The following is a 23,125-nucleotide window of genomic DNA, read 5'->3' as shown; positions in this document are numbered from 1 at the left end:
TGGGGGCGGAGTGGTGGCGAGTCGGAGCCGGAGGTGAGTCCCGGTGCGGGGGACCGGGGAGGGGGGTGGGGGCTCCCGGGTGGACAGTGTTGGTGGGGGTCCCGGGTGGACAGTGTTGGTGGGGGGGGGTCCCGGGTGTCTGGGGGCTGCGGCCCGGGTTTGGGGACAGATTCTTAGTCCCGGAAACGGAGCCCAATATCAGCGGGGCTCCGGAAGGAGCTTTCCCAAAACTTCCCGATCCATCAGATCCCACATTTCTGTAAAGTGAATCCTGTTTCTCTTCACCGCTGCCGCCTGGACCATTATCCCAGAAAAAAGTCCATTTGATTCCTGAGGGAAGAGGGAATTCCTGAGGAAAGGGGGAATTCCTGAGGGAAGGGGGAATTCCTGGGGAAGGGGGAATTCCTGAGGAAAGGGGGAATTCCTGAGGAAATGAGTTGATTTGAATGTTTGCGAATCTCCCTCAAAAGTGAGGCGATCGGCTGTTGTTTGGAAAATTGTCCTTTCCTGAAATAATGATTCCGGCGGCGACTACAGAGAGAAACAGAATTAACTTTGCAAAAATATAAAATATTTAAAAGAACATCACAAAACATTTGAAAATGCTCATTATAGAAGCTGCAATGATATTGAAATTATTTACACAGGTCATGCTGTATTTGGAGGTGCTTCAGTGTAATAGTTCTGTTGGAAGATCATTTCAATCCAAAATGTTGGCCGGAACTTTCCGGATGTTCTGGATTGCCAACAGCCCCCCTCCACCCCCCAAGGTTTTCCCTTTTTCCCAGCAGCATAGGGTGGATTCAATGGGAAAACCTATTGGTGACGCCAGGACCAGAAGGCGCCTCCGATGGCACGCTGCCTCCTGACAGGAAAAACACCTCGGGAAGCTGGAGAATCTCACTGGTTTAACGCCACCTCTCTCCACAGATGCTGCCAGACTGGCTGGGTTTGTCCAGTATTTTCTGTTTTTATTAAATGATGTTTCAATACAGTTAGGCGTTTGACAAGGTACCTCACAAGAAGTTATTGCAGAAGGTCAGGGGACATGGAGTTGGGGGTAGGGTGTTAGCGTGGATAGAGGATTGGTTGTCAAATAGGAGGCAGAGAGTGGGGATCAATGGGTGCTATTCGGATTGGCGGTTGGTGACTAGTGGGGTGCCCCAGGGGTCGGTGCTGGGGCCTCAGCTATTTACCATTTATATAGATGATCTGGAGGAGGGAACCGAGTGCAGGGTGTCGAAATTTGCTGATGACACCAAGATTGGGGGAACGGCAAATTGTGCAGAGGGTGTGGAGAGTCTGCAGAAGGATCTAGATAGGCTGGGCGAATGGGCCAGGAAATGGCAAATGGAATTTAATGTTGGCAAGTGTGAGGTGGTCCACTTTGGTGGGAAGAATGGTAGGAAGGACTATTACTTACGTGGCGAAAAACTGCAGCAGGCGACGGTGCAGAGGGACCTCGGGGTCCTTGTGCATGAGTCACGAAAATCCAGCCTGCAGGTGCAGCAGGTGGTCAGGAAGGCGAATGGGATGCTGGCCTTCATAGCGAGGGGGATTGAATATAAAAGTAGGGAGGTCTTGCTGCAGCTGTATAGGGCACTGGTGAGGCCGCAGCTGGAGTACTGTGTGCAGTTTTGGGCGCCGCACCTGCGCAAGGATATTTTAGCCCTGGAGGGAGTGCAGAGGAGTATACTAGGCTGATACCGGAGTTGAGGGGGTTGAGCTATGAGGAGAGGCTGAATAAACTAGGCTTGTACTCGTTAGAGTTTAGAAGAATGAGGGGAGATCTCATTGAGACGTATAAGATGATGAATGGGATGGATAGGATAGAGGTGGAGAGACTCTTCCCGCTCAAAAAAGACAGTAGGACTAGGGGGCACAGCCTCAAGATAAAAGGGGAGGCGTTTTAGAACGGAGTTGAGGAGGAACTTCTTCACTCAAAGGGTGGTGAATCTCTGGAATTCTCTGCCCGTTGAAGTGGTGGAGGCTGCCTCGCTAAATATTTTTAAGAAGCGGGTTGATGGGTTCTTGATAAGAGAGGGGATTAAGGGTTATGGGGAGAGGGCGGGAAAGTGGAACTGAGCCACGACAGATCAGCCATGATCTTATTGAATGGCGGGGCAGGCTCGAAGGGCTAGATGGCCTACTCCTGCTCCTATTTCTTATGTTCTTATGTTAAGTTTATTTATTAGCTTCACAATTAGGTTTACATTAACACTGCAATTAAGTTACTGCTGTGAAAAACAAAGTACAAATTTTATTCCTCAGCCATTTCTTTAATCCCCGTTATGAATTCTCCAGTTTCTGACTGCGAGGCGCCCCACATTCATTTCTGTCAATCTTTTTCTCTCTTTACAGATCTATAGAAAATTTACAGTCAGATCATAAAAGATCCCAGAGTAAAAATAAGCAAAACCTCATTTAAGCCATTGAAGTAGCAATAAATTGATAGGTTGAGGGAGCTGGGTCTCTTCTCCCTGGAGAGACGAAGGATGAGAGGCGACCTGATAGAGGTTTATAAAATGTTGAGAGGAATAGATAGGGTGGATTCTCGGAGGCTGTTTCCCCGGGTTGAAATGGTCGCTACGAGAGGACACAGGTTTAAGGTGCTGGGGAGCAGGTACAGAGATGTCAGGGGTAAGTTTTTCACTCAGAGGGTGGTGAGTGAGTGGAATTGGCTGCCGTCAGTGGTGGTAGAGGCGAACTTGCTGGGGACTTTTAAGAGACTTCTGGATGAGTACATGGGATTTAATGGGATTGAGAGTTACAGATAGGCCTGGTAGGTATGGATATGATCAGCGCAACTTGTGGGCCGAAGGGCCTGTTTGTGCTGTAGTGTTCTATGTTCTATGTTCTAAAAGGACTCCTCCAGATCACCCGGCAACAGTGAGAAAAAAATGAAAAGGTCTGATTACAACTGCAGAAAACATGATTTAAAAACTTTTTATTAAATGTGCACTAAGGGCATTTAAATGGACATTGGATAAACATATGGATGATATTGGAATAGTGTAGGTTAAATGGGCTTTAGATTGTTGCACAGGTCGGTGCAACATTGAGGGTGAGGGCTGAAGGGCCTGTACTGCGCTGAAATGTTCTGATGTCATACCTGTAAGAATACTGGACAGAATAAGGAACACGGGAAAGCTAGCTAGAAATATAAAGGCAGATAATAACAGTTTTAAGAACAAATTAAAATACAGCACAGGAACAGGCCCTTCGGCCCTCCAAGCCCATGCCGATCATGGTGCTGTAACTAAAAATAAGCCTTCTGTCCTTACTCGATCCGTATTCCTCTATTCCCTCCCTTTTCATGTACCCACCCTGATGACTCTTAAATGTTGCTGATGTGTCTGTTTCCACCACCTCCTCTGGCAGCACGTTCCAGGCACCCACCACTCTCTGTGTGAAAACCTCCCTCACACATCCCCCTTAAACTTTCCCCCTCTCACCTTGAACCTGTACCCCCTTGTAATTGACACTTCCACCCTGGGAAAAAGCCTCTCACTATCCACACTGTCTAAGCCTGTCATAAATTTACAACATAGAAAAGCTACAGCACAAACAGGCTCTTCGGCCCACAAGTTGTGCTGATCATATCTCTACCTACTAGGTTTACCTATAACCCTCAATCCTATTAAGTCCCATGTACTCATTCCAGAAGTCTCTTAAAAGACCCCATCAAATCTGCCTCTACCACCACCGACGGCAGCTGATTCCACACACCCACCACCTCTGAGTGAAAAACTTACCCCTGACATCTCCTCTGTACCTACTCCCCAGCACCTTAAACCTGCGTCCTCTTGTGGCAGCCATTTCGGCCCTGGGATAAAGCCTCTGAGAATCCACCCGATCAATATCTCTCATAACAACATAAGAAATAGGAGCAGGAGTAGGCCATGTAGCCCTTCGAGCCTGCCCCGCCATTCAATAAGATCATGGCAGATCTGAAGTGGATCAGTTCCGCTTTCTCCCCATAACCCTTAATTCCCTTGACTGTCAAAAACCTATCTACCCATGACTTAAATATATTTAGCGAGGTAGCCTCCACTACTTCAATGGCCAGAGAATTCCAGAAATTCACTACCCTTTGAGCGAAGAAGTTCCTCCTCAACTCCAATCTAAACTGCTCCCCCCTTAACTTGAGGCTGTGCCCTCTAGCCCTGCTATCCTTTCTAAGTGGGAAAAATCTCTCTACCTCTACCCTTTCATTATCTTATACATCTCTATAAGATCCCCCCTCATCCTTCTAAACTCCAACGAGTACAGACCCAGTCTATTTAGTCTCTCTTCATACTCCAACCCCCTCATCTCCGGTATCAGCCTAGTGAACCTCCTCTGCACTTCCTCCAAGGCCAAAATATCCTTGCGCGAGTGCGGCGACCAAAACTGCACACAGTACTCCAGTTGCGGCCTCACAGTGCCCTGTACAGTTGCAGCAAGACCTCCCTAATTTTATATTCTATCCCCCTCGCTATAAAGGCCAGCATCCCATTCGCCTTCCTGATCACCTGCTGCACCTGCAGACTGGGTTTTTGCGACTCATGCACAAGGACCCCCAGGTCCCTCTGCACCGTAGCATGCTGCAGCTTTTTGCCCTTTAAATAGTAATCCCTCCTACTATTATTTCTGCCAAAGTGGATAACCTCACATTTGCTAACGTTATACTCCATCTACCAGGTCCTCGCCCACTCGCTCAGCCTATCTAGATCTCTGTGCAGACTTTCCACACCCTCCACGCAATTTGCTTTTCCACTCATCTTTGTGTCATCAGCAAATTTCGTCACCCTACACTCAGCCCCCTCATCCAGATCGTCTATATAAATGGTAAATAGCTGAGGCCCCAGCACCGATCCCTGGGGCACTCCAGTAGTCACCAACTGCCAATCAGAATAGCACCCATTGATACCAACTCTCTGCTTCCTATTAGACAGCCAATCCTCTATCCATGCTAACACCTTACCCCCAACTCCGTGCACCCTAACCTTCTGTAGCAACCTTTTATGAGGCACCTTATCAAACGCCTTTTGAAAATCTAAAAACACCACATCCACCGGTTCCCCTCTGTCTACCGCACTAGTCACATCCTCATAGAAGTCCAATAAATTCATCAAACACAACTTCCCCTTAACGAATCCGTGCTGCATCTGCTCTATCAAACCATTCTTTTCTAGGTGCCTCGCTATTTCTTCTTTGATGACGGATTCAGGCATTTTGATGAGAGGTCCCAGCACTGATCCCTGCGGAACACTGCTAACTACAGATCTCCATTCCTAAAAGCATCCTTCCACCGCTACTCTCTGTCTTCTATAACCGAGCCAGTTCTGTATCTAGCCAGCCCACCCTAAATCCCATGTTATTTTAGCTTTTGTATCAGTCAGCCATGTGGGACCTTGTCAAATGCCTCACCAAAGTCCATATAAACTACATCCACAGCCCTTCCCTCATCAATTATCTTTGTCACCTCTTCAAAAAATTCAATCAAGTTGGTGAGACATAACCCTCCCTGGACAAATCCATGCTGCCTGTCACTAACTAGTCCATTTCCCTCCAAATGTGCATATATCCTGTCCCTCAGTATCTTCTCCAAAAGCTTCCCCACCACCAATGCCACACTCATCGGCCTATAATTTCCTAGATTATCCCTGCTTCCGTTCTTAAACAAGGGAAAATGTTTTTAGAAAGAGTTAACAAAGTGAGAGTTGGTTTTTCAGTGTGTTTGCAGAATTAATAGTGGGAAATGTGTAAATGGATTGAACTGTCAGTGGTTCAATCCATTTACACATCAAATGAACCATCGGCCATCACCATAGAGCCCACATGTAACATCTCACCAGCAGCTAAAATCCAGGGAATGGAAGGGAAGGAGAAATTCAGGAAAATTGCAATCACCAGGGAAGTGAAATTGAGTAACTTGTTGGGTCTGTGAACTGACAAATCCCTAGTTCCAATGGACTTCACCCTAAAGTCTTGAAAGAAGTGGCCAAAGAGATAATTGATGCATTAGTTTTAAATTCCCTAGATGTGGGGAATGTTCCAGTGGATTGGAAGAAAGATGTTATTCCTTTATTCAAAGATGAAGTCATTCATTTAATATAGAGATGAGGTGATATATTTTCTAAGGATTGAGTGTCTTTGGAACTCTTCCTGAACAGGCATTGGAAACAGTGTCTAAATGTTTTTAAGGCAGAGGTGGATAGATCTTTGATAAGCCAGGGAGGTGATAGGTTATGGAATTCCCTACCACAGAAAGCAGTTAAAGCCAAAACATTGAATGTTTTTGAGAAGCAGTTAATAAAACTCCTGAGATAAAACGGGTCAAAGGATATGGGGGAAGTGGAGGGGGGGGGCGCGTGATCCGGCTAATGATCAGTCATGATCTTATTGAATGGTGAAGCAGACTCGATGGGCCAAATGGCTTCATCCTCTTCCTATTTTTGATCTTACAGGGATTGGGGAGAATGTGGAGTTGAGGCTCTAATCAGATCAGCCATGATCTTATTGAATGGTGGAGCAAGCTAAAGGGGCCGAGTGGTCTCCTGACCCTAATCTGTGTGTATTTCAGCAGGTTGTGGATAGAAATGTGAACATGAAAGCAAGAATTAACATGACAAGCAACTAGAAAGCCGGGGATCAGCTTGGGGATTAAGCAGAACTGCTCTGTTCTGCCCTGTCCACTCCCCTCCCCTCCTGCCCTGTCCTCTCCCCTCCCCTCCTGCCCTGTCCATCCCTTCCCCTCCTGCCCTGTCCTCTCCCCTCCCCTCCTGCCCTGTCCTCTCCCCTCCCCTCCTGCCCTGTCCTCTCCCCTCCCCTCCTGCCCTGTCCTCTCCCCTCCCCTCCTGCCCTGTCCTCTCCCCTCCCCTCCTGCCCTGTCCTCTCCCCTCCCCTCCTGCCCTGTCCTCTCCCCTCCCCTCCTGCCCTGTCCACTCCCCTCCCCTCCTGCCCTGTCCTCTCCCCTCCCCTCCTGCCCTGTCCTCTCCCCTCCCCTCCTGCCCTGTCCTCTCCCCTCCCCTCCTGCCCTGTCCTCTCCCCTCCCCTCCTGCCCTGTCCTCTCCCCTCCCCTCCTGCCCTGTCCACTCCCCTCCCCTCCTGCCCTGTCCCTGGTTTACAGAATGGAAACAGGCCCTTTGGCCCAACTTCTCCATGCCACCTTTTTTTTTTAAAACCCCGAAGCTAATCCAAATTTCCCATATTTGGCCCATATCCCTCTATACCCACTGTACCCATGTAACTATCTAAATGCTTTTTAAAAGACGAAATTGTACCCGTTTGTTCCTGACACTCACCACCCTCTGGGTGAAAAAAATTGCCCCCTTGACCTTTTGTGTCTCTTCCCTCTCACCTTAAACCTGTACCCTCTAGTTTTAGACTCCCCTACCTTTGGGAAAAGAATATTAACTATCTACCTTGTCTGTGCCCCTCATTATTTTACAGACCTCTATAAGGTCACCCCTCAGCCTCCTACGCTCCAGGGGCAATGTCCCAGTCTATCAGCCTCTCCTGTCCTGCCCTGTCAACACTTTTCAGGAGTTCCTCTCCCTCTCTGTCCTTCACCCTGTTACAATCCAGCTCTTGCTCGATAGTTAAGATGTCTTTCAGCTGTTTGCTCCTAAATTATTTGCATAATTTGGTGATTTTCTATCAGTGAAAAGCTTCTCTTTGCTCCTTAACTGAACACATTGTATCCTTGGCCTCTCATTCCTGAATTTGAAAAGCATCTTCAATTTATAAATCGCCACATATGTTTCCGGTATAATTCCTCTGGAATACATTGTAACCAAAATATTAAGTTCCCGTTTCCCCTCCTCATTTATGGGTACCACTCACCAACCTTCATTCTCCGCGCTTCATGCATTTATTTTCACATGAATGTGGTTCTGTTACTCAATCACGTAGGATTGCATAAGATGTACAGCACAGATACAGGCCACTCAGCCCCACCATTCCAGCCCTCTCCAGTCCTCCCACATCTAACTCTCCATCAGAATAACCCTAACTTTCCTTCTGCCTTAGATGTGTATCTCAATCCCAATGTATTCATCTCGGCCGCTCCCTTTAGTAGCGTCTTCCCCTTGCTCACTAGTCTGATAAGGTGGGTATTGACGGCAAAGCCAACATTTATTGCCCTTCAGGAGAAAGGGAGCTGCCTTCTTGAACCATGTGGTGTAGGTACACCTACAGTGCTGTGAAGGAACGGTGATATATTTCCAAGTCAGAATGGTGAGTGGCTTGCAGCTGGTGGTGTTCCCAGTATCTGCTGCCCTATTCTTTTCAGATCATAGAGGTCATGGGTTTGGAAGGTGTTGTCAAAGCAGCCTCGGTGCGTTGCTGAAGTGCATCTTGTAGGTGGTGTGTACAGCTGCTGCAGTAATGGAGAGAGTGAATGTTTAAGGTGAATGTGGTGCCAGTCAAACCCGGCTGCTTTGTCCTGGATATCGTCAGGCATCCCGAGTGTTGTTGGAGCTGCACCCATCCAGGCAAGGGGGGAATATTCCATCACAATCCTGACTTGTGCCTTGTTAATGATGGAGAGGGTTTTGGGGAGTCAGGAGGTGAATTACTGTCTGCAGGGTTCCCAGCCTTTGACCTGCTCTGGTAGGTATAATATTCATATATTCTGCCCGGTTCATTTTCTGTCACTGGCAGCTCCTGGGATGTCAATAGTGGGGAATTCAGTGATGTCCGATGGGGAATATTTGCTAGAATGGATAGCAAGGATTTAAACAATAGAAGGGAATGGGAGCTTATGCAAGGAGGCAGAAGAGAGAGAATCAAGGACAAGAAGAAAAGACAGAGAAATCAAAAGTCAGAACCACAGTGAGATTAATGGGAATAGGACCAGTAATTTAAAAAGATCAGCCTTGATCTTTACACAGTGTATTCACAATAAAGTGGATGAATTAATTGTGTAAATAGATGTAGGTGGGTATGATGTAGCTGGGATTTTGGAGATGTGGCTTTGGGGTGACTAGGGATGGGAATTGAAGATTCAGGGGTATCCAGTATTTAGAGGGACAGACAGAAAAGGAAAAGGTGGTGGAGTTACATTGCTGGTTAAAGAGTAAATTAACATAATTGTGAGGAACGATATTAGCTCCGACAATGTGGAATCTGTATGGATGGTGCTGAGAAACACCAAGGGGCCCAAAAGGGGGCTAGTGGGGATTGTATATTAATCCCAAAACTGTAATGCTGATGTTGGGAATGGCATTAAACAGGAAATTAGTGATGCGTGCAATAAAGTAATATCTGTAATAATGGGTGACTTTAATCTGCATATAGAATGCAGAAATATATAGTGCAGGGATCAGTGCTGGGACCTCAGCTATACACTATATATATTAATGATTTAGATGAGGGAACTAAATGTAATATCTCCAGGTTTGCAGAGGACACAAAGCTGGGTGGGAGGGTGAGCTGTGAGGAGGATGCAGAGATCCTTTAGTGTGATTTGGACAAACTGAGTGGGCAAATGCATTTCAGGATGCAGTATAATCTGGATAAATGTGAGGTTATTCATTTTGGTAGCAGAAAAATGGAAGACAGATTATTACCTGAATGCCTGTAGGTTAGGAGAGGAGAGTGGGCAGCAGGACCTGGGTGTCCTTGTACACTAGTCACTGAAGGTAAGTGTGCAGGTGTGGCCGGCAGGAAAAGAGGCAAATGTATGTTGAAATCTGAAGGTATGTTAGCTTTCATAGCGAGAGGTTTCGAGTACAGGAGCAGGACTGTTTTTCTCCAATTATTCCAGGCCACCCCTGGAACACTGTGTACGGTTTTGGTTTCCTTATTTGGGAAGGCTGTTCTTGTTATTGAGGAAGTATTGAGAAGAGTTACCAAACTGACTATTGTTCAGGTCTTGCGACATTTGCTTGCCTCAGTATCTGAGGAGTTGCAAATGATGCTGAACATTGTGCAATCATCAGCGAACATCTCCACTTCTGATCTTATGATGGAAGGAAGGTCATTGATGAAGCAGCTGAAGATGGTTGGAACTAAAACATTACCTTGGGAAACTTCTGCAGTGATGGCCTCAGACTGAGATAGGAATATAGGACTTTGGAGTACTCCATCAAGCCTGCACTGCCATTCCACACCATCAGGGCGTATCTGATTTGGCAGCTGATTAGTCTCCAACAACTAACATTACAACCATTTTCCTTTCTTCCAGTGGAGGATTTGTCCCCGATACCGATTGAGTCCAGTTTCGCTGGGGCTCCTTGATGTCACGCTCGGTTGAATGCAGCCTCGATGCCAGGGGCTGTCACTCTCACCTCTGGAATTCAGCTCTTTTCTCTATGTTTGAACCAAGGCTGTAATGAGGTCAGGAGCTGAGTGACCCCCTGGAGAAACCCAAACTGGGCGTCACTGAGCAGGTTATTGCTGAGTAAGTGCCAGTTGATAGCACTAGTTGGTGACCTGTTCCATTGTGATGCTGAGTAGAGTGATGCTCAGTAATTTGGTGGGTTGGATTGATCCTGCGTTTTGTATACACAACATACCTGGGCAATTTTCCACACTGTTGGGTAGATGCCAGTGTTATAACTGTAGTGGAAGAACTAGGGGAGCGGCAAGTTCTGGAGCACAAGTCATCGGAATGATTGCTGGAATATTGTCATGGCTCATTGCCTTTGCAATATCCAATGCCTTCAGCCGTTTTGCCACATTGTGGAGTCAATTATGTTTGCAGAAAATTGGCTTCTCTGACGCTGGGGACCTCAAGTGCTGGAGATGCATCAGCCACTCAGCTTTTCAAGCTGAAGATAGTTGGAAATGCTTCAGACTTGTCTCACCTCCTGAATCCCCAAAGCCTGTCCACCATCTGCAAGGCACAAGTCAGGAGTGTGATGGAATACTCTCCACTCGCCTGGATGAGTGCAGCTACAACAACACTAGAAGCTCAACACATATTCAGGACAAAGCAGCCCATTTAATTGCCAACCCTTCCTCGACCTTTCACTCTCTCCGTACCGATGCTCAGTAGTAGCCGTGTGTACTAGCTACAAGATGCTGTGCAGAAACTCAGCAAGGCTCCTTAGACAACACCTTCCAAATCCACAACCACTTCCATCTAGATGGACAAGAGCAGCAGATACCTGGAAACATCATTGAAAATGTGACTGAACACATTGACGAAGGAAGAGCGGTGGACGTGATTTACATGGACTTTAGCAAGGCGTTTGATAAGGTCCCCCATGCAATACTTCTTGAGAAGGTGAGAGGGCATGGGATCCAAGGGGCTTTGGCCTTGTGGATCCAGAACTGGCTTGCCTGCAGAAGGCAGAGAGTGGTTGTGGATGGGTCTTTTTCTGCATGGAGGTCGGTCACCAGTGGAGTGCCCCAGGGATCTGTTCTAGGACCCTTGCTGTTTGTCATTTTCATAAATGACCTGGATGAGGAAGTGGAGGGATGGGTTAGTAAGTTTGCCGACGATACGAACGTTGGTGGTGTTGTGGATAGTCTGGAGGGATGTCAGAAGTTGCAGCGTGACATAGATAGGATGAAAGACTGGGCAGAGAAGTGGCAGATGAACTTCAACGCGGATAAATGTGTAGTGGTCCATTTTGGCAGGTCCAATGGGATGCAGGAGTACAATATCAAGGGTAGGAGTCTTAGCAGTGTAGAGGAGCAGAAGGATCTTGGGGTCCGGGTCCATAGGACTCTTAAATCGGCCTTGCAGGTGGAGGATGTGGTCAAGAGGGTGTATGGTGTACTGGCCTTCATTAATCGAGGGATTGAGTTTAGGAGTCGGGAGGTAATGCTGCAACTTTATAGGACCCTTGTCAGACCCCACTTGGAGTACTGTGCGCAGTTCTGGTCGCCTCACTACAGGAAGGATGTGGAAGCTATTGAGAGGGTGCAGAGGAGATTTACAAGGATGTTGCCTGGATTGGGAGGCATGCCTTGTGAAGATAGGTTGAGGGAGCTCGGTCTCTTCTCCCTGGAGAGACGAAGGTTGAGAGGCGACCTGATAGAGGTTTATAAAATGTTGAGAGGATTAAATAGGGTGGATTCTCAGAGGCTATTTCCCAGGGCTGAAATGGTCACTACGAGAGGACACAGGTTTAAGGTGCTGGGGAGCAAGTACAGAGAAGATGTCAGGGGTAAGTTTTTCACTCAGAGGGTGGTGAGTGAGTGGAATCAGCTGCCGTTGGTGGTGGTAGAGGCAAACTCACTGGGGTCTTTTAAAAGACTTCTGGATGAGTACATGGGATCTAATGGCATTGGAAGTTACAGATAGTTCTATGGCCTGATAGGTATGGATGTGATCGGCGCAACTTGTGGGCTGAAGGGCCTGTTTGTGCTGTAGTGTTCTATGTTCTATCACCATCTGCAATTTCCACTCCAAGTCACTCATCACCCTGACTTGGAAATATATCGTTGTTCCTTCACCATCACTGGGTCAGAATCCTGGAACTGCCTCCTTAACAGCACAGTGCTTGCTATGCTATATGCTATGCAGAGGTAGCAGAAGGTAGCATTGGTGTGTGAGGATGGTGGGTGGTGGTGGTGGTGGGTGGGGTTGGTAAGTGGTGAGTGATGGTTTGGTGTGTAGGGGTGGTGAGTGGGTGGATGGGTGGTGAGTGATGGTTTGGTGTGTGGGGGTGGTGGTGGGTGGGTGGATGGGTGGTGAGTGATGGTTTGGTGTGTGGGGGTGGTGGATGGCAATGTCCAGAGGCCCAGGTTAATGTTGTGGATATGAATTCAATACCATGGTCGATGGTAGAATTTGAATTCAGTGAATAAATCTGGAATTGAAAGCTAGTCTCAGTAATAAAAATCTATCTTGTTCACTAATGCTGTTTTGTGAAGAGAATCTGCCATTCTTACCTGGTCTGGCCTATGTGCAACTCCTAACACACAGCAATGTGGCTGACACTTAAGTATCCCCTGATGTGTCCGAGCAAGTCATCTGCCCACACCCTGTTAAAAATAAAAGAATCTACATCTCGCTTTCCCACTGCCAGGAAAAAGAGCCAACTCCCAGTATTAGAACATAGAACATTACAGCGCAGTACAGGCCCTTCGGCCCTCGATGTTGTGCCGACCAGTGGAACCAATCTAATGACCCTCTAACCTAAACTATTCCAATGTTATCCATATGCCTATCCACTGACCATTTGAACGCCCTTAAAGTTGGCGAGTCCACAACTGCTGCAGGCAGGGCATTCCACACCCTTACTACCCTCTGAGTAAAGAGCCTAACTCCTATAATTACCACCCCTTAATTTAAAGCTATGTCCCCTCGTGTTAGCCATCCCCATCCGAGGTAAAAGGCTCTCACTGTCCACCCTATCCAATCCTTTGATCATCTTGTATGCCTCATTCAGGTCACCTCATAACCCCCTTCTCTCCAATGAAAATAACCTCAAGTCCCTCAGCCTTTCCTCATAAGACCTTCCCACCATACCAGGCAACATCCTGGTAAACCTCCTCTGCACCCTTTCCAATGCCTCCACATCTTTCTTATAATGTGGCGACCAGAACTGTACTCAATACTCCAAGTGCGGCCGCACCAGAGTTTTGTACAGTTGTAACATGACCTCACGGCTCCAAAATTCAATCCCTCGACCAATAAAAGCTAACACACCGTACGCCTTCTTAACAACCTTATCAACCTGGGTGCCAACTTTCAGGGAGCTATGCACATGTACCCCGAGGTCCCTCTGCTCATCAACACTACTAAGAGGCCTTCCATTAGCCCTATATTCTGTACTCCTATTACTCTTACCAAAGTGAATCACCTCACACTTTTCCGCATTAAACTCCATTTGCCACCTCTCGGCCCAGCTCTGCAGCTTATCTATGTCCCTCTGCAAACTGTACCATCCATCCTCACTGTCTACAACTCCTCCGACTTTGGTGTCGTCAGCAAATTTACTAATCCATCCTTCTACACCCTCATCCAGGTCACTTATGAAAATGACAAACAGCAGTGGCCCCAAAACAGATCCTGGAGGTACACCACTTGTAACTGAACTCCAGGTTGAATATTTCCCATCAACCACCACCCTCTGTCTTCTATCAGCTAGCCAATTCCTGATCCAAACTGCTAAATCACCCTCAATCCCGTGCATCTGCATTTTCTGCAATAGCCTACCATGGGGAACCTTATCAATCGCTTTGCTAAAATCCATATACACCACGTCAACTGCCTTACCCTTATCCACCTCTTTGGTCACCTTTTCAAAAAACTCGATAAGGTTTGTGAGGCATGACCTACCCTTCACAAAACTGTGTTGACTATCCCTAATCAATTTATTTCCCTCTAGATGATTATAAATCCTATCCCTTATAATTCTTTCCAAAACTTTGCCCACAACAGAAGTAAGGCTCACTGGTCTATAATTCCCAGGATGGTCTCTACTCCCCTTTTTGAACAAGGGGACAATATTTGCTATCCTCCAGTCTTCTGGCACTATACCTAAAGCCAATGACGACATGAAGATCAAAGCCAAAGGCTCTGCAATCTCCTCCCTAGCCTCCCAGAGAATCCGAGGGTAAATCCCATCCGGCCCAGGGGACTTATCTATTTTCAAACTCTCAAGAATTGCCAACACCTCCTCCTTATGTACCTCAATCCCATCTAGTCTACTACCCGGTATCGCAGTATTCTCCTCGACTACACTGACTTTTTCCTGCGTGAATACTGACCAAAAATACTCATTCAGTGTCTCTCCCATCTCTTCAGGCTCCACACACAACTTCCCACTGCTGTCTCTGACTGGCCCTAATCATACCCTAACCAATCTTTTATTCTTGACATACCTGTAGAAAGCTTTAGGATTTTCCTTGATCCTATCTGCCAAAGTCATCTCATGTCCTCTTCTAGCTCTTCTTAACTCTCTCTTTAACTCCTTCCTGGCTAATTTATAACTCTCCAGTGTCCTAACTGAGCCTTCATGTCTCATCTTTACATAAGCCTCCTTCTTCCTCTTCACCAGAGATTCAACTTCCTTAGTACACCACGGTTCCCTCGCTCAACCACTTCCTCCCTGCCTGACAGGTACATATTTATCAAGGACTCGCAGTAGCTGCTCCTTGAATAAGCTCCACATTTCAGATGTTCCCAGCCCCTGCAATTTCCTACTCCACCCTATGTATCCTAAATCTCGCCTAATAGCCTCATAATTACCTTAATTACCTTAGACTGTCACAGACAGTCTAAAAAACTACCGTCAATCCACTCTACTACAAGGGCAGCATGCGATCCTGTTCTGAATGAAGTGTGAGCCAGGGTGGAAGTCAGGGAATAGGGAGAGGGAGTGGGCAAGAAGGAGAAAAATAGGGGGAGGGAAAATAGGTGGAAAATAATGTGAAATAGGTCACTATTGGAACAAGAAGGTGGTTCTTGAAGAGGCTGCAATTCAATTCCTGATAACAATGCGCAGGAATCTCAGGTTACAGAGATAAGGAGGGGCTGTAGGGAGTTGGAGGAGGTTACAGCGATAGGGAGAGGGTATAGGGGGCTCGATGAGGTTACAGAGATATGGAGGAGGTTAAAGAGATGGGGAAGGGGCGTAGGGGGCTGGAGGAGTTACAGAGATGGGGGGTGTAGGGGCTGGAGGAGGTTACAGAAATAGGGAGGGGGTGTAGGGGGCTGGTGAAGGTTGCAGCAATAGGGAGGGGGTGAAGGGGATGGAGGAGGTTACAGAGATAGGGAGATGGTGTAAGGGGCTGGAGGAGGTTACAGAGATGGGGAGGTGGTGTAAGGGGCTGGAGGAGGTTACAGAGATGGGGAGGTGGTGTAAGGGGCTGGAGGAGGTTACAGAGATGGGGAGGTGGTGTAAGGGGCTGGAGGAGGTTACAGAGATGGGGAGGTGGTGTAAGGGGCGGGGGGAAGTTACAGAAATGGAGAGGGGGTGTAGAGACTGGATGAGGTTACAGAAATGGGGAGGGGGTGTGGAGACAGGATGAGGTTACAGAAATGGGGAGGGGGTGTGGAGACTGGATGAGGTTACAGAAATGGGGAGGGGGTGTGGAGACTGGATGAGGTTACAGAGATGGGGAAGGGGTGTAGGGACTGGAGGAGGTTACAGAAATGGGGAAGGGGTGTGGAGACAGGATGAGGTTACAGAAATGGGGAGGGGGTGTGGAGACTGGATGAGGTTACAGAAATGGGGAGGGGGTGTGGAGACTGGATGAGGTTACAGAGATGGGGAAGGGGTGTAGGGACTGGAGGAGGTTACAGAGATAGGTGTAGGAGCTAGAGGAGGTTACTGAGATAGGGGGAGATGTATAGGGCTGGAGAGACTACAGAGATAGGAATGGGTGTAGGCACTGGGGAAGGATACAGTGGGAAGGGATGTAGGCGCTGGAGGAGGACACAGAGATAGGGAGGGGGTGTTGGGGATTGGAGGAGATTACAGAGATAGGGAGGGGGTGTAGGGGTTGGAGGAGGTTGCATGGTTAGAACATAGAACATTACAGCACAGTACAGGCCCTTCGGCCCTCGATGTTGTGCCGACCAGTGGAACCAATCTAATGACCCTCTAACCTAAACTATTCCAATGTTATCCATATGCCTATCCACTGACCATTTGAACACCCTTAAAGTTGGCGAGTCCACAACTGCTGCAGGCAGGGCATTCCACGCCCTTACTACCCTCTGAGTAAAGAACCTACCTCTGACATCCGCCCTATAATTACCACCCCTTAATTTAAAGCTATGTCCCCTCGTGTTAGCCATCACCAGCCGAGGAAAAAGGCTCTCACTGTTCACCCTATCTACAGTAAAAAGTCTGACAACACCAGGTTGGTGTTCTGGTGAACTCTCCATTCGCCTGAAGAAGAGGGACACCTCAAAAGCTAGTGAGTTTACGATCAAATAAATCGGTTGGACTTAAACCTGATGTTGTCAGACTTTTTACTGTGTTTACCCCAGTCCAACGCCGGCATCTCCACATCACGCTCTATCTAACCCTCTGATCATCTTGTATGCCTCAATTAGGTCACCTCTTAACCTTCTTCTCTCTAATGAAAATACCCCAAGTCCCTCAGCCTTTCTTCATAAGACCTTCCCACCACACCAGGCAACATCCTGGTAAACCTCCTCTGCACCCTTTCCAATGCCTCCACATCTTTCTTATAATGCGGCGACCAGAACTGTACACAATACTCCAAGTGCGGCCGCACCAGAGTTTTGTACAGTTGCAACATGACCTCACGGCTCTGAAATTCAGTCCCTCTACCAGTAGAGGGAGGGATGTGGGGGGCTGGAGGAAGTTACAGAGATAGGGAGGGGTATAGGAGGCTGGAGGAAGTTAGAGAAATGGGGAGGGGATGTAGGGGGTTAGAGGAGGTTACAGAGATGGGGAGAGGGTGTAGGGGTTGGAGAAGGTTACAGGGATAGGGAGGGGGTGTAGGTGGTTAGAGGAGGTTACAGAGATGGGGAGGGGGTTAGGGTGCTGGAGGAGGTTATAGGTATAGGGAGGGGTTGTAGGGGCTGGAGGGGGTGTAGGGAGCTGGAGGAGATTACAGAGATAGGGAGGGAGTGTAGGCAGTAGAGCAGGTTACAGAGATGGAGAGGGGGTGTAGGGGGCTGGAGGAGGTTACAGAGATAGGGAGGGGGTGTAGGGGCTGGAGGAGGTTACAGAGATCGGGAGGGGGTGTAGGAGGCTGGAGGAGGTTACAGAGATGGGGGGTGTAGGGGCTGGAGGAGGTTACAGAGATAGGGAGGGGATGTAGGGGCTGGAGGAGTTTACAGAGATAGGGAGGGTGTGTAGGGACTGAAGGAGGTTGCAGAGATAGGGAGGGGGTGTAGGGGGCTGGAGGAGGTTACAGAGATAGGGAGGGGATGTAGGGGCTGGAGGAGGTTACAGAGATAAGGAGGGGGTGTAGGGGCTGGAGGAGGTTACAGAGATAGGGAGGGGGTGTAGGGGCTGGAGGAGGTTACAGAGATAAGGAGGGGGTGTAGGGGCTGGAGGAGGTTTCAGGGATAGGGAGGGGGTGTAGGTGGTTAGAGGAGGTTACAGAGGTGGGGAGGTGGGTAGGGTGCTGGAAGAAGTTACAGAGATAGGAAGAGGGTGTAGGAAGCTGGAGGAGGTTGTAGAGATAGGGAGGGGGTGTAGGGGCTGGAAGAAGTTACAGAGATCGGGAGGGGGTGTAGGAGGCTGGAGGAGGTTACAGAGATGGGGGGTGTAGGGGCTGGAGGAGGTTACAGAGATAGGGAGGGGATGTAGGGGCTGGAGGAGTTTACAGAGATAGGGAGGGTGTGTAGGGCCTGAAGGAGGTTGCAGAGATAGGGAGGGGGTGTAGGGGGCTGGAGGAGGTTACAGAGATAGGGAGGGTGTGTAGGGACTGGAGGAGGTTACAGAGATAGGGAGGGGGTGTAGGGGCTGGAGGAGGTTACAGAGATCGGGAGGGGGTGTAGGAGGCTGGAGGAGGTTACAGAGATGGGGGGTGTAGGGGCTGGAGGAGGTTACAGAGATAGGGAGGGGATGTAGGGGCTGGAGGAGTTTACAGAGATAGGGAGGGTGTGTAGGGACTGAAGGAGGTTGCAGAGATAGGGAGGGGGTGTAGGGGGCTGGAGGAGGTTACAGAGATAGGGAGGGGATGTAGGGGCTGGAGGAGGTTACAGAGATAAGGAGGGGGTGTAGGGGCTGGAGGAGGTTACAGAGATAGGGAGGGGGTGTAGGGGCTGGAGGAGGTTACAGAGATAAGGAGGGGGTGTAGGGGCTGGAGGAGGTTTCAGGGATAGGGAGGGGGTGTAGGTGGTTAGAGGAGGTTACAGAGGTGGGGAGGTGGGTAGGGTGCTGGAAGAAGTTACAGAGATAGGAAGAGGGTGTAGGAAGCTGGAGGAGGTTGTAGAGATAGGGAGGGGGTGTAGGGGCTGGAAGAAGTTACAGAGATCGGGAGGGGGTGTAGGAGGCTGGAGGAGGTTACAGAGATGGGGGGTGTAGGGGCTGGAGGAGGTTACAGAGATAGGGAGGGGATGTAGGGGCTGGAGGAGTTTACAGAGATAGGGAGGGTGTGTAGGGCCTGAAGGAGGTTGCAGAGATAGGGAGGGGGTGTAGGGGGCTGGAGGAGGTTACAGAGATAGGGAGGGTGTGTAGGGACTGGAGGAGGTTACAGAGATAGGGAGGGGGTGTAGGGACTGAAGGAGGTTGCAGAGATAAGGAGGGGGTGTAGGGGGCTGGAGGAAGTTACAAAGATAGGGAGAGAAATATCTCCTCACCTCAGTCCTAAAAGGTCTTATCCTCAACCTATGAACTCACTTCTGGACACCCCCACAATTGGGAACATTCTTTCTGAATCTACCGTCTGTAATATAGGTGCAGCTATCCTTCATAGCAAAAGGATTTGAGTACAGGATTAGGGATGTTTTACTACAATTATGTTGGTCAACATACCATTTACCTTCTTTACTGCCTGCTGTACCTGCACACTTACTTTAGTGACTGATGCATGAGGACTCCAAGGTCTCTGAGTATCCACCTCTCTCAATTTACACCCATTCTAATAATCTGCCTTTCCATTTTTGCTAGCAAGGTGGATAATCTCACATTTATCCACATTACACTGCATCTGCCATGCAGATACCCACACACTCAGCCTGTCCAAATCACACTGAAGCATCTCTGCATCCTCCTCACAGCTCACCCTCCCACCCAACTTTGTATCAGATGCAAATTTGGAGATAATACATTCAGTTCCCTCTTCCAAGTCATTAATATATAATGTGAACAGTTGGGGATCTAGCACAGATCCCTGCAGAACCCACTAGTCACTGACTGTCAATCAGAAAAAGACCCATTTATATCAACACCTTGCTTCCTATCTGCTAACCAGCTTTCTATCCACCTCAAGACATTACCTGCAATCCCATATGCTTTAACTTTACATAGTGGTCTGTTGTGAGACCTTGTCAAAAGCTTTCTGAAAGTCTAAATAAACCACATCCACTGGTTCTCCTCGGTCAACTCTATTAGTTACATCCTTGAAGAATTCCAATAGATTCATCAAGCATGATTTCCCTTTTGTAAATCCAGGCTGACTGTGTCTGATTATCCCACTGCCTTCCAAATGCTGAGTTATGAAATCTTTGATAATGGACTCTAGCAGCTTGAGTCGGGAGATAATGCTGCAGCTTTGTAAGACCTTGGTCAGACCCCACTTGGAGTACTGTGTTCAGTTCTGGTCGCCTCATTACAAGAAAGATGTGGAAGCTATTGAAAGGGTGCAGAGGAGATTTACAAGGATTGGGGAGCATGCCTTATGAAGATAGGTTGAGGGAGCTCGGTCTTTTCTCCTTGGAGAGACGAAGGATGAGAGGTGACCTGATAGCAATGTATAAGATGTTGAGAGGTATTGATCGAGTGGATTCTCAGAGGCTTTTTCCCAGGGCTGAAATGGCTGCCACAAGAGGACACAGGTTTAAGGTGCTGGGGAGCAGGTACAGAGGAGATGTCAGGGTAAGTTTTTCACTCAGAGGGAGGTGAGTGAGTGGAATCGGCTGCCATTGGTGGTGGTGGAGGCAAATTCGATAGAGTCTTTTAAGAGACTTTTGGATGAGTACTTGGGACTTAGTAAGATAGATGGTTATAGGTAAGCCTAGTAGGTAGGGATATGTTCGGCGTAACTTGTGGGCCGAAGGGCCTGTTTGTGCTGTAGTTTTTCTATGTTCTATGTTCTAACTTCCCCAGTACCAACATTAGGCTCACTGCCCTATAGTTCCCTGTTTTCCCCCTTTTTGAATAGCAGGCTTACATTAGCTATCTTCCAATCTGTAGGAATTAGTTCAGAATCCAAAGAATTTTGGAAAATAATCACTAATGGATCTACTATTTCCAGGGCCACTTAAGTACCCTGGGGTGAAGATTATCAGGACCTGGAGATCTATCGACCTTCAATCTCAGCAATTTCCCCAAAACCATTTCTCTACTATTTGAATAGCTGAAGGGCCTTTCCTGCACTGTATAACTCTATGAATCTAAAGTTTAGTTCTTGGATTTACAGGTGACCATGAACTGCCCTTTTTCTACTTTCCGAATTGCCACTTTCCTCAAGAATTCTCGGATTTTTCTGTCCAAATCCAACCTGCAATATTTGAGCATCTCAGCGACTCGGGCTAAAGAAGAAGCGAGGAACATTCCTCAGAGCAATCATCTCCAAGAGGGGAAAGATTCGAAAGGTCCAACCAAACCATTACCAAAATGTGCTGATGTGGTGGTAATGGGTGGTGGCAGCCTGGGCTGCCACACATTGTACCATCTGACAAAAATGGGCATTACCAACGTGGTCCTACTTGAAAGAGACCAGCTGACATCTGGGACTACTTGGCACACAGCTGGTAAGGGATGGGGTTGGGCTGGGCAGGACAGGGAGAATAAATGGACAATATAAGGAGAATATCTGTTTGGCCAAGTCAGGACATTCAACTCATCAAACATGTTTAAAGTTTAAAATTGATTTCATTATTGTCACAAGTAGGCTTACATTAACACTGCAATGAAGTTACTGTGAAAATCCCCTAGTCACCACTGTCCAGCACCTGTTCGTGTATCACTGAGGGAGAATTTAGCACGTCTTTCAGACTGTGGGGGGGAAACCAGGGCACCTGGAGGAAACCCACGCAGACACAGGGAGAACGTGCAGACTCCACACAGACAGTGACCCGAGCTGGGAATCGAACCTGGGGTCCCTGGTGCTGTGAAGCAGCAGTGCTAATCATTGTGCCAGACCCTCATTCAGATCATGTAAATCTGTCTGTATTTTATACATCCACCTCGATTCCATTGTCCTTCCTCAAAAAAAATCAATCTCAGTTTTGAAACTTTCAATTGAAAGCCTGTCTCGGGGCAAGAGTTTCAAATTGGTTCCTGCTGCGACAAAGTATTTCCTCACATCACCCCTGAACGCTCCCTTTCAGCTCCTGCCCCTGGTTCTGGAATAGTTTCAATCTGATCTTAAACCCCCCGCATAGATCAGCCTTTCTCATTCATAACTTCAGGAAATTCATAGAATAAAAACAAAATACTGCAGATGCTGGAAACCTGAAATAAAAACAAAATGCTGGAAAAGTTCTGCAGGCGGGGCAGTGTCTGTGGAGAGAAACTGTTAATGTTCTGAGTCCGTGTGACTCTTCAAAGCTAAAGAGAGGGAGAAATGCGATGGATTTGGCACTGTTTAATGGAATAGGTAAGTACTTCCAATGCCCTCTCCTCTATACTGGGGGCTAAACATGGACCAGCTGAAATGTCTTCATTCAATCTGCAAGAATGGCCCCCACCCTCCTGTTGCCATTTCAGTTCATCATTTGACTCACACTCGTGTGGCCTGCTGTAAACTCCAATGGAGCCCAGCACCAAATGAAGGAGATTTAGCACATTCCAACCTTCCAGACGCAAGGCTGAGTTTTATGAATCTCCTCCACCCTGACCTCCCCTTTCTCAATCCAATTTCTTTATCCATTGGCCGCACCCGTTCCCTCCCTTACAAGGCCACCTGTCATTTAGAACAAAGAAGAATTCCAGCACAGGAACAGGCCCTTTGGCCCTCCAAACCTGTTCCGACCATGCTGCCAGTCTGAACTAAAACCCCCTACCATCCCGGGGACCATATCCCTCTATTCCCATCCTATTCATGGATTTGTCAAGATGCCCCTTAAAAGTCACTACCGTATCCGCTTCCATTACTTCCCCGGCAGTGAGTTCCAGGCACCCACCACCCTCTGTGTAAAAAAAACTTGCCTCGCACATCTCCATATGTCCATTTGTACTCATACATTTGCTCCAAAGCTTTGGTTTCACAGAACACTGGGTTCCATTATTTACACATTCTGTTTTCTCTCTGTCCATGCCACAATCTGCACCGTCTCTTTGACACGACCATCAGCACTCCCTTTGTCTGATGCCCCTGATACCTTTCTCAAATCTGCCCTAGCTCCAAGCTGCTAACTCCAATAATCGTGGAGGGTGAAGGGTCATTCTGAGACTTACCTGAAACAAATTTATTCTCAGACTGAGCAGAATATTTAACCCTCTAAACACCAGAATTATTGAGATGAATTTGCACAGCCTCCTCTCCAAGGCTCGACTATCCTTCCTCAGGGAGGCTGCCCAGAACTGAACCGGTGGCTGAGGCCTCTGACAACCATCCCCTGCAACCCCACCCTCTGTGA

General features: G+C 48.0%; 1 protein-coding gene across 1 annotated transcript in view; it reads left to right on the top strand.

The window, feature by feature from the left end:
- Positions 1-23,125, top strand: part of LOC145358093 (sarcosine dehydrogenase, mitochondrial-like) — an 80,872-nt gene continuing 57,747 nt past the window's right edge. The window contains exons 1-2 of the mRNA XM_080211766.1: positions 1-33; positions 20,962-21,295. Coding sequence (XP_080067892.1) covers positions 20,968-21,295 — 328 coding nt within the window. The 5' untranslated portion in view covers positions 1-33; positions 20,962-20,967. The remainder of the gene's footprint in view (positions 34-20,961; positions 21,296-23,125) is intronic.

The sequence above is a fragment of the Carcharhinus amblyrhynchos genome, chromosome 25 (genome assembly GCF_965287045.1).
Source record: "Carcharhinus amblyrhynchos chromosome 25, sCarAmb.v2.hapA, whole genome shotgun sequence".
Lineage (NCBI taxonomy): Eukaryota > Metazoa > Chordata > Chondrichthyes > Carcharhiniformes > Carcharhinidae > Carcharhinus > Carcharhinus amblyrhynchos.
The sequence above is the reverse complement of the archived record's forward strand: the minus strand, read 5'-3'. Positions and strand labels throughout refer to the sequence as shown.